Source organism: Diabrotica undecimpunctata, chromosome 3, assembly GCF_040954645.1.
Source record: "Diabrotica undecimpunctata isolate CICGRU chromosome 3, icDiaUnde3, whole genome shotgun sequence".
NCBI lineage: Eukaryota > Metazoa > Arthropoda > Insecta > Coleoptera > Chrysomelidae > Diabrotica > Diabrotica undecimpunctata.
In genome coordinates this window covers 109340550-109357100 of record NC_092805.1, presented here as the reverse complement: position 1 = coordinate 109357100, position 16551 = coordinate 109340550, and the positions used below count along the sequence as shown (strand labels likewise).

The window sequence follows — 16551 nt, the reverse complement described above, 5'->3', positions numbered from 1 at the left end:
GCGTATGTTAGATATTCCATTACTAACGAGCTATTACAAGCAATACCAGGAAATGAACCCTTAGACTACTTCAGAGCAATACTTGATGACCAAATTGTAGGCCACATAGTAGAAGAAACTAATACTCACACAGATGATGTTTTCCTGTTTCACGGTGCTTTGGAAAAATCTCGAATTAGTAGGTAGAAGAATGTAACTTTTCAAGAAATGTTAACATTTATTGGACTACTGTTACACATAGGTACAATACGTTTGAATCGCCTCCAAGATTATTGGAAAAGCCACCCATTATTTAATTTGTTAATTTGAATTGTTTTTCACAGCACATGGGTCGTGACCGATTTTTGCTGATAATAAGGTGTTTTAATTTACATTTTAATTTTAATAGAAACATACCCTGACAAGCAGCCTAGGATCGATTATATAAAATAAGGCCAATTATAGATTTTTTTAACAACAAGATGTCTGCCCTCTACTACCCTGGGAAAAATCTATCACTCGACGAATCCATGGTGCTATGGCGAGGTAGTTTGGTGTTTAGGCAGTATGTAAAGAATAAACGCCATAGTACGGAATTAAATTATATATGTTAACAGAACCGGGTGGCACAATTCTGAAAACTTTGGTATATACCGGGGCTTCGGATCATATTGGAGGAAAAGGTCATACTACAAAGGTGGTTTTGGAACTTCTGAAAAACTATTTAGATGCTGACCATTCTATATACTTAGACAATTTCTATAACTCTTTTGACCTAGCCAGCTAACTAAGCGCAAGACTTATTGCACTGGAACGCTGAATTCAAAAAGAATTAATAATCCCACGAAACATATTTCTAAAAAACTTAAAAAGGGTGAAACATGTGCAGTGTATTCTCACAACCTGTTGGTCGGCAAATGGAGAGACAGAAGAGATGTTCTATATTTATCTAATGAACATGAAAATGAAATGGTCGAGTTTGCAGATAGAAGACATTGTACCAAAACAAAAACTAAACCAATTTTTCATTACAATAAGCAGATGGGCGGAGTAGACCACCAGGACCAAATGAATGCATATTATCCCTGTGACAGAAAAACATTAAGGTGGTACAAAAAATTAGATATCCATTTCATACAACTTATGCTCCTCAATGCCTTTTTCCTCTTTAAAAAATATTCAGGTAAAACCATGAGTCTTTATGATTTCCGACTAGTTGTCATATCAAAACTATTAAAATTGAAGTAACCAATACTAAAGCTGCCCGGACCAATAACCTAACATCACATAAATTGACAAAAATTACATCTGGATATTGTGTGGGAGATTGCTTCGATGTTACCCATAAATAACATTTTTACTAAGGTAGGTGTAGGTAATATGGCCATGTACAGTAATATGGCCATCCAACAAAGTTCTTACTATTTTTATGTTTAAACGGTAGAACTCTTGATATTAGCATAGTAATACACATTTAGTGCCGAAATTGTTAAACAGATGGTGCCACATTCTCTATACGTCAGAACCATACACCATTGTTGTGAAAACTCGTCATTGCAGAAGCTGTATATTAATTTCGTAATTTTTAAAAAAATCTTAACTGAATCTAATAGGTAAGTTTTTAATATATTAATTGTACTTACATGTTTCGTATATCTTCAAAATCATGTACATATTCTTATTTTATTGTATAAATTTTGATTTAATACATTTTTTCTTAGACAAAATATCAAAATACAGTGTTGAGTAATATGGCCAGGTGAAAAGTAGGGTTATATGGCCATGGCCATATTTACCTTACATGGCCATATTACTCTACAGTGCATATTTTGTTTGCTGTATTGATATTATTTCTTTTATTACAGAAATAAAAAATGCCCCAGTATCAGCGCAGGGGCCTACGAGGTAACTAGACGGAAGAAAATTTGTCAGCAGCTTTAAGAGCGGTGGAAAATAGGACCGCAGTTAACACAGCTAGTCGTACATATCACATCCCAAGGCGGACACTTCGACGATATTTAGAAGAGGGAAAACAAGTAAAGTCTTGTCTAGGGCGAAAGACTATACTTACAAATGCCCAAGAAGCAGAATTAGTTCAACGTATTATCCGTCTTTCGCAAATTGGATATCCACTTACTGCAAGGGTACTTTGTAAGTGTGTATATCGGTTTACAGAACTCAATAATATCCCAAATCCTTTTCAAGAAAGCAAAGGAATAGCTGGTCATTATTGGCTACGTGGTTTTATGAAGCGCAATCCTCAAATCAGACCTAGGAAAGCACAAAACTTAAATCCGGCTAGGGCACAAAAGCTTAATAAATTTATTGTAAAGGATCATTTTACTAAGCTGGAAGGTATTTTAAGAGAAATGGACATACTTGATAAGCCCGAACGGATATATAATGTAGACGAGAAAGGTTGCAGGTTAACACTTCACCACCAGCAGAAAGTTTTGGCGCCGAAAGGGACTAGAAGAGTACATGTTGTTGCAAACGAACATGGAGAAAGTGTTACCATTGTTTCTTGTGGTAATGCTCTCGGTACAGCAATCCCTCCAATGGTACTTTTTAAGGGTAAACGTAGTAAGCCAGAATGGGTTGACTCACTACCTCCAGGTGCTGTTGTTCAAATGACTGCAAAAGGTAGCATGAATATTGAAACGTTTTCAGTTTGGCTTCAACACTTTTCAAAATTTAAGGTTGTTGGTCCATGTATTATCATATTTGATGGTGCAAGATGCCATTTGGACCACACTATTGTAGAAACTGTCGAAAGATACGAAATTACTCTATACTGTTTACCTAGTAATACTACTCACGAGCTCCAACCAATGGACAAAGCTGTATTTAGAGCCTTTGAATATTACTGGGATGATGAAGTTATGAAATATTATTCTATTCATAGCGATCGTGTTATTACCAAACAGAGATTTGGGGCAATTTTTTCTACAGTTTGGGACAAAACAATGACACCATCTAATATAAAATCGGGGTTTTCTTCAACGGGAATTTATCCATTCAACCCAGAAGCTATCCCAGAGATAGCGTTTGCCCCTAGTACTATCACATACCAACATCAGGAAGATAAAGAGAATGTCACATTATCAGAAACTAACGCTTGTAATAAAGCAGATGATTTATCCATGCCATCAACTTCAGACATTCAACAAAAATATTACCGTTGTCATTCTACTTTGGGATTATAACCGAAAAATAACTCAAAAGAATGTCTGGTCACTGATAGTAGTAACTCTTGTCGTCCCTCTACTTCGGATTTTCAACCGAAGAATCGCCCGGAAAAACCATTTCTAGACACTGATAGTAGCAACTCTGACTTATCCTTTAGTTTGCATGATTCTAGCAGTGATGAAGTTATTGATTCAGAAGACGATCACAGTGATTTCTCAAACATCCAAAATACTTCATTCACAATTATGTTCGAAACACCTGAAAATGCAGCATAAAGAACGATAACAAAAAGCCTAGAAAACCAGCTATCAACAGTCGAGCCCAAGTTGTTACTAAAGATTTATTCGGTAGATGTATTGGAAAAAGTGATTCAGAAAATATTGAAGCCAATACGCATACTACAAATGGTAAAAGAGTCTCGTCAATGCTACGAAAATTACCCAATCCAAAAAACAAATTTAAGACCTTGCCTGCTAAGAAAAAGGGAACAAAAAAACAAGAATCTTGGTTCTGCAAATTATGCAAGGAAGACAGGATGGTAGATATGAGACTGTGTAGCGTCTTATATCCACGAAGAGTGCATGGGTCTCACAGCTAAAGACAAAATTGATACGTTCTTATGCCCTGATTGTGAAAAATAAGACAATATTAAGTTTCTGTACTGTATTTGCTTAACATATAATAAAACTGTTAAAAAATCTGAAACTATTTTATTCTATTTTGTGTTAAGCTTCATAATTAGATATAAAAATTTACTTTCTGTAGAGTAACCATATTAGCGACACCTTGTTGGTAATATGGCCAATAGCAGTATTTTTTTAATTAAGTTATTAAAAAATATATATTTAGATAACCCATGTAACTGTAATATCAGTTACTTTTTAAAAAAATTATATTTGGCCACAAATACGGACAAAAGTTCTTAAGGTGGCCATATTACCTGCACATACCTTATTTTTGTTTTATATTTTTCTTTTTCGTTTTATGTTATGTTATGGAAAAATGATTATCTTTTTATTGTATTAGTTCATTTTATTTTGTACTTTGTTGCAACACAAATATTTTCATGTTTTTGTTATTTTATTGGAAAAAGTGCATTATTCTTATTATTTTTTTTTTTATTTTAATCTTAGAGTTCAAATATTTTTTTACTGATTATTAACAAAATAAAGATTTTCTTAGTATCCTTTAAAGTTTCTTCTACATAAATTTTGGCCTAGACCACTCATAACAATGTATTTGTCATGGACCGTGCCGACGAGCACTGCATAGAAATTTTTTTGACCAGTGCGCATGGCACGGATCCGTGAAACATGTCAAAATTGACATCTGAGTAATAATTTTACATCCTTTAATCCAAAAAAAGACTGTTTCAATAAAAATTATTTATTTTTTACAAACACAAATAGCCGCTGGGCATGTCTTAAATCAAAATGCAGCAGTGAAAGGGTTAATTTATTAATATTTTATAGTTTGAGAAATATTTCTGAAGTTGAAATTGGAACGTCAATAAACTTATTTTAAACTTCAATTGTTTATTATTCCCAATAAAAATAGTAATTCCATTAAGATGCCACAAGAAAATAGCTTTAGAACAATATTGATTTTTAACAATTCAAATAGATATTCGTACACGTGTATATCTATTTATTCTTGTATTATTTAATAATTGCGCAATAATTGACGTTAATTGAAGTATATGCAAACGATTGCTTTTGCATATCTTTCAATTTTACTTGTTACTGTAAAGATATATTTATTAACGGCGATTAGATTAGCTACAATTAAAAGAATCCATGATTATTATCACCAACAGTTATTACATTTTTTTAAGTTTGATTTGAATAAAAAAGCATTATAAGTATGTTTAGCCATTATCGATCCAAAGTGGTTTACTATGAGTGTTAATAAATAAATGAAAAAAAATTACTATCTATATCATTTAAGTGTTACCTCAGAGATCCTTAACGCATCTGTTATTAAAATATTTTTTTTGTTACCCTTTATTTGCTATACGGTGATGATTATATACCATTCTATAAAAGGTTTGCATTTCATTCCAATATCCCAGTATCTAAATGTTTCTATCCTATGACAAATAAGTTTTTGTCATAGGAACGATGTTTATTAACAAACGTTTTAATTGGTTGAATAATTTAGTTCAAAATGTATTACAAAATAAGGATTTACAGGAATATCTACAGCTTAGTTTGACACTAATCCATACACGAAATTGTGAACTTGTTCAAATATTATAATCTTAGGCTACCTTTTTACAGAGTGAAACAGCCAAATGGAATAAATTCCATAATAAATAAATGGGAGCGTGTTAAAAAAACATATAGGCTTAGTCATGTATGAGTAACCAATACCAACTTTCTTATTTTAAATATAACACCCTGTTTTGGGAAAGTATGTACTATTTCTTTTCATATTTTTACATATAATATTTTTCTTTTAGTGTACTATAATGTGATCTAATTTAATGCTGTCTTCTAACGACTTTGTTAAAATATATTGCTTCCTGTTATTTCGTAAAATTGTTAAACTGGCTATCTCATTTATTATAGTTAGAAGTTTTAAGTACGGAGAATTTGGCTTCTCTTTTGTATTTTGTGTCACAAATATAGAAACTGATGCAAAGTATCTTATTACCGCGACAATTAACTTAACTTATCGCCATTCAAAATCGCAATACAATAGAGTGATTTATTAATATACCCTCTTCCTACCAACCGCTTCAAAACGTGGCCATAGGGTGGTTTCTGACCTGACGATCTCAAGACACTGATACTCCATCTCTAAGCAGCGAACGAAACGCACCGAGTTTTTTGGTTCTCGTGCTATCGAGCCTCGGCGTCCCGACGTGGTACCAACGAGATTCCACTGGCTAAGAATCTTACATCAATATTTCAAAAGGTGAGTCTATGTTGTTTGTACAGACAACAATAATGGGTAAGGCTAGTTAATATCATAATTTATTCACAGTTGTATTTGCTATTTTTCGCTAATTTATTTACAAACAACATATTGCATTTTTTCTTCATTATTATTTATGTAATATCATTTAACCAGCGACCTATTAAGTTTTATACAAAACACACCCTATAATATTATTAAATTTTTGGATTTCTTAGAATATTCTAGTCATCTCATTTGCCATGTCCTGTACCTTTCTTTAACTGTTTCGGAAATATTAAGTGTTTTTAGATTTATTGCAAAAAGTAACACTAAAAGAAGAAAATTATCTGATTACAGAAAGGACACCAGCATTTTTCTAGTATAATAGAGATTTCAGGTAAATTGGCTGAAACTTTGCAGAAAGGTAGTTTTGGACATGCTGATCAAAAGTTCTCATTGTCCCAAGACGCAGAAATCAATTGTTTCAGTTTACAAAGGTTCAAAGTCTGGGTTTTTAGTCCTTTTGAATACTATTTGTAACTTATACAGAGTTTTAGTAAATACTTGCAACTAATTTCGGGAAGTCATGAAAAATAATGTCAGTTAGTTATATAAACGTATGTCCGCAAGATGTATTTTAAATTTTGTCCCAGTGTCCAACAGAGTAATACTACTGCAAATAAAAGCCAATCCAGTGAATGTAAACATAATACAAATATACGCTCCCACTGCAGATAAAGACGACGAGGAAGTAGAGACTCTCTACCAAAGCATAGAGGATATATTAGAACGAATACCTAAACACGAAGTCAGCATCATAATGGGGGATTTCAATGCAAAACTTGGGGCCGAACGGAAAACGTCTCTAATCGGACCTTTTGGGTTAGGACAAAGAAACGAAAGAGGTGACAGACTAGAAATATTCGCAGAAGATAACAAGCTAGTGGTTCTAAACACATTTTATAAACTACCACCGAGGAGATTGTATACATGGAAGGCACCAGCACATAAACCCCATAACGTAATTAGAAACCAGATAGATTATATATTGCTAAATAGAAGATTCAGAAACAGTTTTAAATCTGTCAAAACATATCCAGGAGCGGACATTGAATCTGACCACATACATTTAGTGGGAGTCATGGATGTGAGACTGAAGACAATAAAGAAAAAGTCGAGTCCTAACTACGACATGACAGCCCTGCAACATCCGGAAGTTAAAAAGCAAGTGGGGAAATATATTAACAACCAAGTTAAACAAATAAAATAAGAAAATAACATCCAACGAGAAATCAATCAATTCGAAGAAATAATTAAGAAAACTAAACAAGATCTGCTAAAACCAAACAAAGAAACAAAGAAGAAATCTTGGATATAAAGGAAATAAAGATGAATATAAAAAAATTCAGGCTTACATCAGAAGAAAAATAAGAGAAGCTAAAGAAAAAGAAGCTGTAGAGAAATGTAAAGAAATAGAAAGACTACAAGCCAAGCATGACAATTTTAATGTACACAAAAAGGTAAAAGAAATAACGGGTACTTAAAAAGCGAACACAAATGAAACTCATAGACACCAATGGAAAATTAATCATTGACACCCAAGAGATGAAAGACAAATGGAGAATATATTTGGAGACACTTTTTCAAGATCAAAGAACGGATTATAGGCATTTATTTTCAGAGAGGATGACGGGCCCGGACATACTTAAATCCGCACTTTTCGGAGTACAGGTACTGATTCAAAGATGCAGGGACGTTAACTGCGACGTATACGCGTGCTTGATCGACTATGAAAAGGCATTTGACAGAGTTCAACATCAAAAGATGATAAACATTTTAAAAGAAGCAGACCTGGATGACAAAGACCTCAGAATAATTTCAGAACTATACTGGAATCAGACTGCATACATGAAAATTAACGGAGAAGAAACAGATCACATAAAAATACTACGTGGAGTTAGACAGGGATGTATCCTATCGCCGTTGATATTTAATATGTACTCAGAGAAAATTTTTAACGAGGCTCTTTACGGAATAGACGAAGGCATCCTTCTAAATGGTGAAAGAGTAAACAATGTTAGATATGCCGACGACACCATGGTGATAGCAGATAGTTTAGAGGGACTTCAGAGGCTAATGGACAGAATAAACGAGTACAGTCAACAGTACGGACTAAACATTAATACCCATAAAACCAAACAAATGATTGTCAGCAAGGAGAATATAAATGGGGCTCATCTATACATTAATGGGACGCAGATAGAGCGAGTAAAACAGTATTGCTACCTGGGAACTATTATAAACGAACAGTGGAGCAATGTACAGGAAATAAAGTGCCGCATAGGAAAGGCAAGAACGGTCTTTAACAAAATGAGCGCCATCTTCAAAAGTCACAACATATCCCTAGATACAAAAATGAGACATTTGAGATGCTATGTTTTCTCTGTCTTGTTGTACGGGGCGGAGGCATGGACGCTTACAGACACCAATATTAAAAAACTTGAAGCATTTGAGATGTGGCTTTATAGAAGAATGCTGAGAATATCATGGACAGCAAGGATCACGAACAAGGAAGTTCTAGAAAAAATGAAGAAGGAACCAGAGATTGTGTTTACGATCAAACGCATAAAATTGCAATATCTGGGACACGTTATGAGAAATCAGCACCGTTACTCCCTGCTGCAGTCTATATTGCAAGGTAAAGTCAAAGGTAAGCGAGAACCCGGTAGAAGGAGAATATCATGGCTGCGGAATTTAAGAACATGGTTTAAGAAAACCTCAACGGAGCTGTTTCGAGCCGCAGCGAGCAAGGTCATGATTGCCAATATGATTTCCAACATCAGAAACGGATAGGAACCAGAAGAAGAAGAATGTCCGCAAATGCTTCATTTTCCGAAATACGTTGGACAATAGTGTCATAACCCACAAAAATATATTTTTTAGCAAATTATTTAATGTCATTGTCCCATTATCAATATAGCAATATATAACAGCCTTGAATAAAACCGAAGGCAAAAATTAGCATTGGTAAGTTGTGAGAGTGCGAAATTAACAATTAAAAGAAAATAGCAAACTTCGTTTCGCGTCTCCTGTAAAATTGCGTTTTTCGGGGTTATGGCAGTATTTAAGTCGATGAGCGATGTATTGATTGGATCTTGCTCCACGTAGACTGATTAACAGTTCAATGAAAACTTCAACTGGGTAACTGCCCATATTGTCAAACAATACCAGGCTCATCTGAATGTAAATATCGATGAGAATATTTAAAATTTATATTATTATACATCTCAGTCATTGATAATTTTGCAGTTAGTAACTACTCCTGGTAGAGTATTTTTATTTTAATTTTTATTGCCTGATTTTATTACATATACATATATTTTTACACAGTCTCACCGAAATACGAGGCGGCTATAACTACGTTATTACACTGCTTTTCTTTGCTTTAATTTGAAACAACATCCTAAACCTTTTATTGAAGATTATCATAACACTATCAGTGATTTGGTATTCTGTTGGTCCTTCATGTTATAAAGTTTACTGTTCTTTTACATATTTTTACGTACTTACGTTCTTTGTGAGTTTTAAAAAAACTAACTTCTGTTTTTTTTCTTCAAAAAAATATTGAACGTTTACATCTATCGTTCCTGAGTTGAACTTTTTTTATACTTCATTTCCATCATATTGATAGCTGAAAATTCTTTGTAAGTTATTCTGTGTAATTTTTGTCTATGGTTGTAAGCATATCGATTTACTTTTAGATGTACTTATGATGTGTATGGATTTATATATGAAACCTTATTAATAAACAATTGTGTAACAAGATCCCTTTGTTTTCTTCTCCAATTGTGTGACCGATATTCCTCCCATAAGCAGATATCCTTCTGAACTACATTTTGTATTTCAATTGACGGTCGTACTTCCTTTTCGATATATATATATATATATATATATATATATATATATATATATATATATATATATATATATATATATATCTATATATATATATCTTAAATATATATATATATATATATATATATATATATATATATATATATATATTTAAGAGTAAGAAAAAAGAAGTACTTGTGACTCGTTTGGAAAAAATATATAAATATGTTTTGGAAGGGAGTCAGTTAGCTATTGGCTAACTATTTATTATCTCGAGGTTTCAATTGTGTTTACAATTATTTTCAAGAGCTGCTAAAAAATACAAAATATCTTACAAAGTGGAACTAGGAAAAGATAAATTATATTCACTTACCAAATAAAAATTAGTTTTGGTTATAAATTGCTGCTAAACATATTTAAAAAAAAAACTATTCTAAAAACATTCTTATCTAATAAATGTTTCTTAAATTTTGTAATATAATTTGAAAAAACTTTTTCAACACAAAAACAATTGAATTTATAAATAAGTTAGAATAGCGACCAATTAGAAATAAGCCTCAATTTCATAAATCAACTTAAAATTTTTATTCTTGACAATTATATTACCAAAAACTAAAATTTTGTTTAAAAATTCTTTTTTTATTTAGTAATAAAAAAGAAGATTTATTCATCATTGATAGATGTCTGAAAAAATGTAACAAGTATATGGAAAATTAAATCAAAATGTGATATTTTCATGATTTTATAAATAAACTATAAAGAAATAATATAATTATAAATTTTGCTTAGATTTTGAATTTCTGATCTTTTGTTTAAATTATTATCACTTCTCCTAATACAAACCATTTATAAAAAAGTTCTTTTGAATTTATTACTTTTACCACACAAAATTTTAATGTTATCAAAATCCATAATATGGTCTTTGTCGATTACATGCTCTGCTAAAGCACAAGATGGTTTTTTAATTCTACAATCACTTTTATGGGAAATAATGCGATTTGACAGATTTCTTCCAGTCTCACCAACATACTTAACTTCACACTGAGTACAACTAATGCTGTATACTACATTTGTTTTATCTAATTTATTGCATCAGTTATTATATCAGTGTTAAGTTATTTATATTAACAATATTAGAAAAAAGCATCCTATGTAGCATATCTGGATAAGAGTTCTCAGTTAAAATATTTTTTAACAATTGAAGATCTTCTTGTAGATAATCTGGATGAGAAAGCCTTAAAACACGTTCTTTTAATCCTGTTATTATGTTCATTTTCATCTTGTTTGGATGATGTGAGTAATAGCTTATAAATCTATTACTACACATGGGTTTTCTGAACCATCTGGTTTTCAACACATTGTTTGTAGTTCTTACAATTCTCATGTCAAGGAATGGTAGAGAATTATCTACCTCTTCCTCAACTGTAAACTGTATATGTTGATTATGATTGTTGAAAATTTGACTGTTTCATGAATTTTGTGTTTAGGAAGTGCCAAAACTAGATCATCTACATATCTTTTAATAAAAGGAATAAAAAAGTGCAATTGTTGATACAATCACTAATAACATCATCCATGACATAGCTACTTAGAATGGGCGAAAGACCAGATCCCATAGGACTACCAAAAATTTGTTTATAAAAGACACCATTAAATATAAAAATATTAGAATCAAAAACAAAGTTGATAAGTGTTTTGAAATGTAGTCAGTCAATATTAGTATGTTGCGAAATCTCATTCCAATGTTTTTCAACACTACTTATGATTTTTGCAGATTTTAATAATACATCGTCGATGCATCCATTTTCTGCACCGCAGTGTAAGATTATAATTCTCTGTCCTTTATTGGGCGGTACTGAATTAGAACACTTTTTATTATTATTCGTCCAACTTTTTTTCACGGTGTCAACGGTGTCAAATAAACAACATTTCGTTTCATTTTTTGATACTGTTTGATATAATTGTTTCTTAAAGAAATTATTCTAGTACTTTCCATTAGTGTCTGGCGCCATCCTTTCACCTCTGCCTAGATGAAGATGTTTCTCCTATAATTTTGTAGCAGGTTGCTTTGAGCACTCTTAATTAAAAAAAAAACATGTTTCTCCAATTGCCTCTGATTTTGACAATTCAGAACAAAGTCATTCATAAACATGTTTCAGCATACGTTTGGCATCATCAAAAAGGTATTGAACATGTCGCTTACGTTTTATTACACAGCTTTGTAAATCTTCCAATTCATTAGAGAGTTACACTGGCTCTTCAGCTGCCTAATTATTATCACACCGCAGACGCCACATTTTACACAAAAAGTTTATTAGAATCTGCATATGAATTTGTATTTGCAATGAAGCTTAAATGGTATCTTATCATTCACTTAGCTGTACTTTTTATATTCATAAATATACTTTATCCTTACATATTTGGTTATAGTAGTTGCGATACAAATAATGATAAAAAATATTAATGATTTCCTTTGACATATCTGATTATTAAACGTGCATTTAGATTATAAAAAATATTTATCAACGTTTGTTAGATGGATTTCGCGACATCATATAATATTTAAGCAGATAACCCGTGATAAATATCATCAACAATCGAAAAAATGTTTTACACCTCCAATTCATATCAAAATCCACGAGTATATACAAGGTGTCTTTAGTCGCGTACGGTATTTGTTTCAACTAATACAATATCAGTCTTAGTTTGTCCGCGTACGTAGCTTTTATTAGTAATAACTAGATAACGAAAAAGATTATAAATAAAATATTGAGTGAAATTTAAATTAGGGTCATTTTAATCGTATATGTTAAGTAAATTAATTTAAAACAAGTAGTTACGATTCGGTTTTGCAATACAATAAGTTGACGCGAATGTGATATATTATTATAGTTGCATAGTGATTAAGATATTTTGGTGATTATTGTTATTCGATATGGGTTTGAAAGACAAAACTTTTTTAAACTTTGGAAGTAACAAGTAAGTGATTTAACGAAATTATTAGTTATACTATGTACGCCGATCAGTAAATTGTGAATGTTTATTTCTGAGAAAAGCAACAATTTTTACTGTCTCCGCCGTGAATTACTTGTTTTTTTGGAGATTTGACATTTTTTAACAATACACTATTTATAGAGATACAAAATTAATACCTAATAATATCCAATAAAAACTATGATATATTATTAGTTTTAAAATTTGTGCTTTAATATTGAAAGTCATGGTCAAAATACAGAACTATAACAATTATCAAACAAACATTTCTAATTTGTTTATCTTTGTTCTCTTACATACAAAACATCTGTCGTGCAGTAGAACATTAATATTTTATAATTCTGTTCATCAATCAATCAATGGTCAATCGCCATAAATCACTTTGTTCTCAATCAGTAGTAAATCGCTCTGTCATATCTAATCACGTTATCAAAACTCCCATATAGATTTTGGTATGGGAAAAAATAAGGAAATCTAAGAAAAAATTATTTTAGGTAATAACTTATTCGTAATAATTATGAATATGGTTATATTGGTTATTATAAAAAAAATGATCTCTTTGTATTAGCCATTAATATTCAACAGATGCAATTGCAGCAAAATGGCTTAATTGTTAAAATAAGTACTCACGTTTTGGGATCGTTTTTGTTTTAGTTTTGCAGTATATTTCAGGACATTTATCTTTTACATTAATCAATAGATTTTCATTCAGATTACGATTCGGTGAGTTGTTAGGTCATTCAAGACATGATATGTTTTTGTCCTAGAAATATTTCATCATGACTTTGAACACGTGACATAGAGACGATTCATATTGCAGAAGTGCTTCATAGTTGGAATTTACTCATTATTAAGTTTCCAATCTATGTTCTAGCGATTGATTCTCTGTATTTTTATAGCACATCATGTCTTCTGTTTGAAGAATTTGATGTTTTGTGAGAAAAGGAGCACCAGAAAATATTATTCACCGGATGTTCAATTGTTTGATGAATATGAACCGTTATAGTAGTAGTCAATAATTGTTTGTTCTGCGGCCTTGTGTTTCTTCCACTTTTAGTAAGTCGTTTTCGTACAAAGGAGTTATGTTTAATAACTCTAGCGTGTCGTAAGAAGTATTGCTGAAGATCTTGACTTGGGTCATAACTCGCTTAAAAACTTGTTGGTTATACCGTTGATTGAATATTTCGGTTATACTTTTCGCACAATTTTGAAAATAATCTTTTTTGAAAACGATTTTCGGAGTGGAAATCGATACGTCTAACATTAGTTAAAAATGTAATTTTCATCACAATCAATTGTGACTCAATCCCATATAAAAGTAATATTTAATCCTGTGTATATTTCGACCGTAAAATTAAATATCTGTATAGTACTTTGGATTAATACAAACTACATTTATTTCAAAATTCGATATATCGTTGTTTATTCAAGGACGGATGCACGGGGGGAGTAGAAATAGGCAAATCCTGCCCCCAAGAAGGTCCAACATTAAAGAAAACCAACCTATCATTTATATCTTTTGTGTAGTTTAGGTTTATCTTTTTTATGTCTGTTCGTTGGTGTTTCATTGGAAGTTCTCCCCCCACGAAGTTGGAAGTTCCCCTCCCAAGGCAAATGTCTAGATCCGCCACTCTGTTTATTTCATAACTTCATCAGGAACTGACTAAAATTTATAATAAAAATACAAAAAATAGATACCTATAACAAAGGAAGAGGAAACATTTTTATTTACGAAATAGCTAGAACTTACAATTTTGGTATCTTCAATCACTTTTGTGTTGTGCGAGTCTCTGTTTCAGTCACTGTGTAGTTTGTTCTATGTACTGGCACTCCCAATCTGCACTGAAAGTTGATATATTGTATTAGTGTTATCTGGCAGAGGTGTTTCTTGTTTTAGTTTCGTAAATATTTGAAAACTGGACATACATTGGACATTGACAATTGGACATGAATTGTAACCAATTACCAATTGTAACCAATTAGAAAGCAATTGATTAAATTGAGTCATGTAGTATTATTATCCTAGAGCAGTGGTGCTCAGACTTATACTGCATGGGATCTACCACATAAACTGCAAGCGTCCGGAGATCGACTGCTATACCCTGTTTTTAAACCAGGAGGAGTAACTATTCAAATTTACCGCGCCGCAATGTTTGTTTGTAATTGGTCCAACCTCAGGCAAGTTTACTCCACTGTTATGAAATTTTGACACTAATGGCATTTCATAGGTTAATTAAGTTATATCGGCGATTTTTTGTGTTTTCTGCGTTATTATTTTAATTTTTATATTTTTAGTCTGCTTTTATATAAAAAACAGTTGTTTTTAGAACTCTTTAGCGACGTATTAGTATAATATAATTTTTTTGGATTACCGTCGAAGGCCGATATGATCAACCAAAAAAGAAGATGTATTTGGTAACTTTTCTAGAAACTTTCTTGGGTGTGAAACTGTCTCTTTAGTTTACTCCTCCTAGTTTAAAAACAAAGCATAGTAAATAAAAAACCTTATTGCACATTTCTAGTTGATAAAAAGTTGTAATTACAGAGAGTTGTAATTAAAGTCACGTTTTTCTTATTAATTTTATTTGGATGTTAACGTATGGCACTGCATATCATCCACAAGTATTTCATATGATGGTACGTAATTATCGAGGGCCAAACGCAAGCATGAAGAGAGATGTTCGTCAGTTAGCCGATTACGATATTTTGATTTCACTAGCTTCATTTGGAAAAATGCAGACTCACACAATATGTTGATCACACAGTATGTTGATCCAAAGAATGCTGTGAGCTGCAGAGCTACTTGTCTCAAAGACGGATATTTCTCAGACGATATGAAAGACCAAAATTTCGTATCGGTCGCTCTGGATTTAAGGTGTATATCCGAAATTATTTTCAGTACCTCATTTTGGACGGAAATGATCTCCATAATGAACGTAACGGATATTTCAGTGGCTATTTTTTCCACGTCTTGACATAAAAATGGATTAGACATGAATGTTACATTATCTGTCAGTTTTTTTAAAATCAGCGAAGCGTCTTTCAAACTCACTATGAAGTACTTGCAGCTCCGTCTCGCAATAAACATAATTCAAATGAGCGGCTAGCTTTTTCTCAACGATGAAAAGTTTAATTCCTGGAAAAGTTGGGAATTTGCTGAAAGAATGTGCCATAATTTATCTGTAAATGTTGATATGCCGAATTGACATTATCGCAACTGATGGGGGAATAGAAAGGACCGGTCGATCGCGATCGACTCTTTGAGTACCGCTGTCCTAGAGGTTAAGGTACGCATTCCCAGGTACACTCTTAAATATTATTGCAATCAGTAAAATGTTTAACAATACAATGTTGTTAGTTTTTTATAATATATATATATATTTATATATATATATATATATTATATATATAATATATATATATATATATATATATATATATATATATATATATAAAATATATAGTATATATATATATATATATATATATATATATATATACTATAAGAGGTTAGCCATTAAGTCGACTATCGTAGAATTCGGAGGTGAATCTTAAGTTACTTTAAGAGATGTTTGGGATATCCTTTGTTTATTA

General features: G+C 31.7%; 1 protein-coding gene across 3 annotated transcripts in view; it reads left to right on the top strand.

Annotated features, from left to right (window-relative positions):
* The window catches only part of LOC140437210 (prestin-like), a 187785-nt gene that overhangs the window by 37455 nt on the left and 133779 nt on the right, over window positions 1–16551 (top strand). The window contains exon 1 of one of the 3 annotated variants that reach the window (XM_072526581.1): window positions 12591–12942. The exons of the other annotated variants lie outside the window; for them this stretch is intronic. Coding sequence (XP_072382682.1) covers window positions 12899–12942 — 44 coding nt within the window. The 5' untranslated portion in view covers window positions 12591–12898. Of the gene's footprint in view, window positions 1–12590; window positions 12943–16551 lie in introns of those variants that run through there. 3 annotated transcript variants of the gene reach the window in all.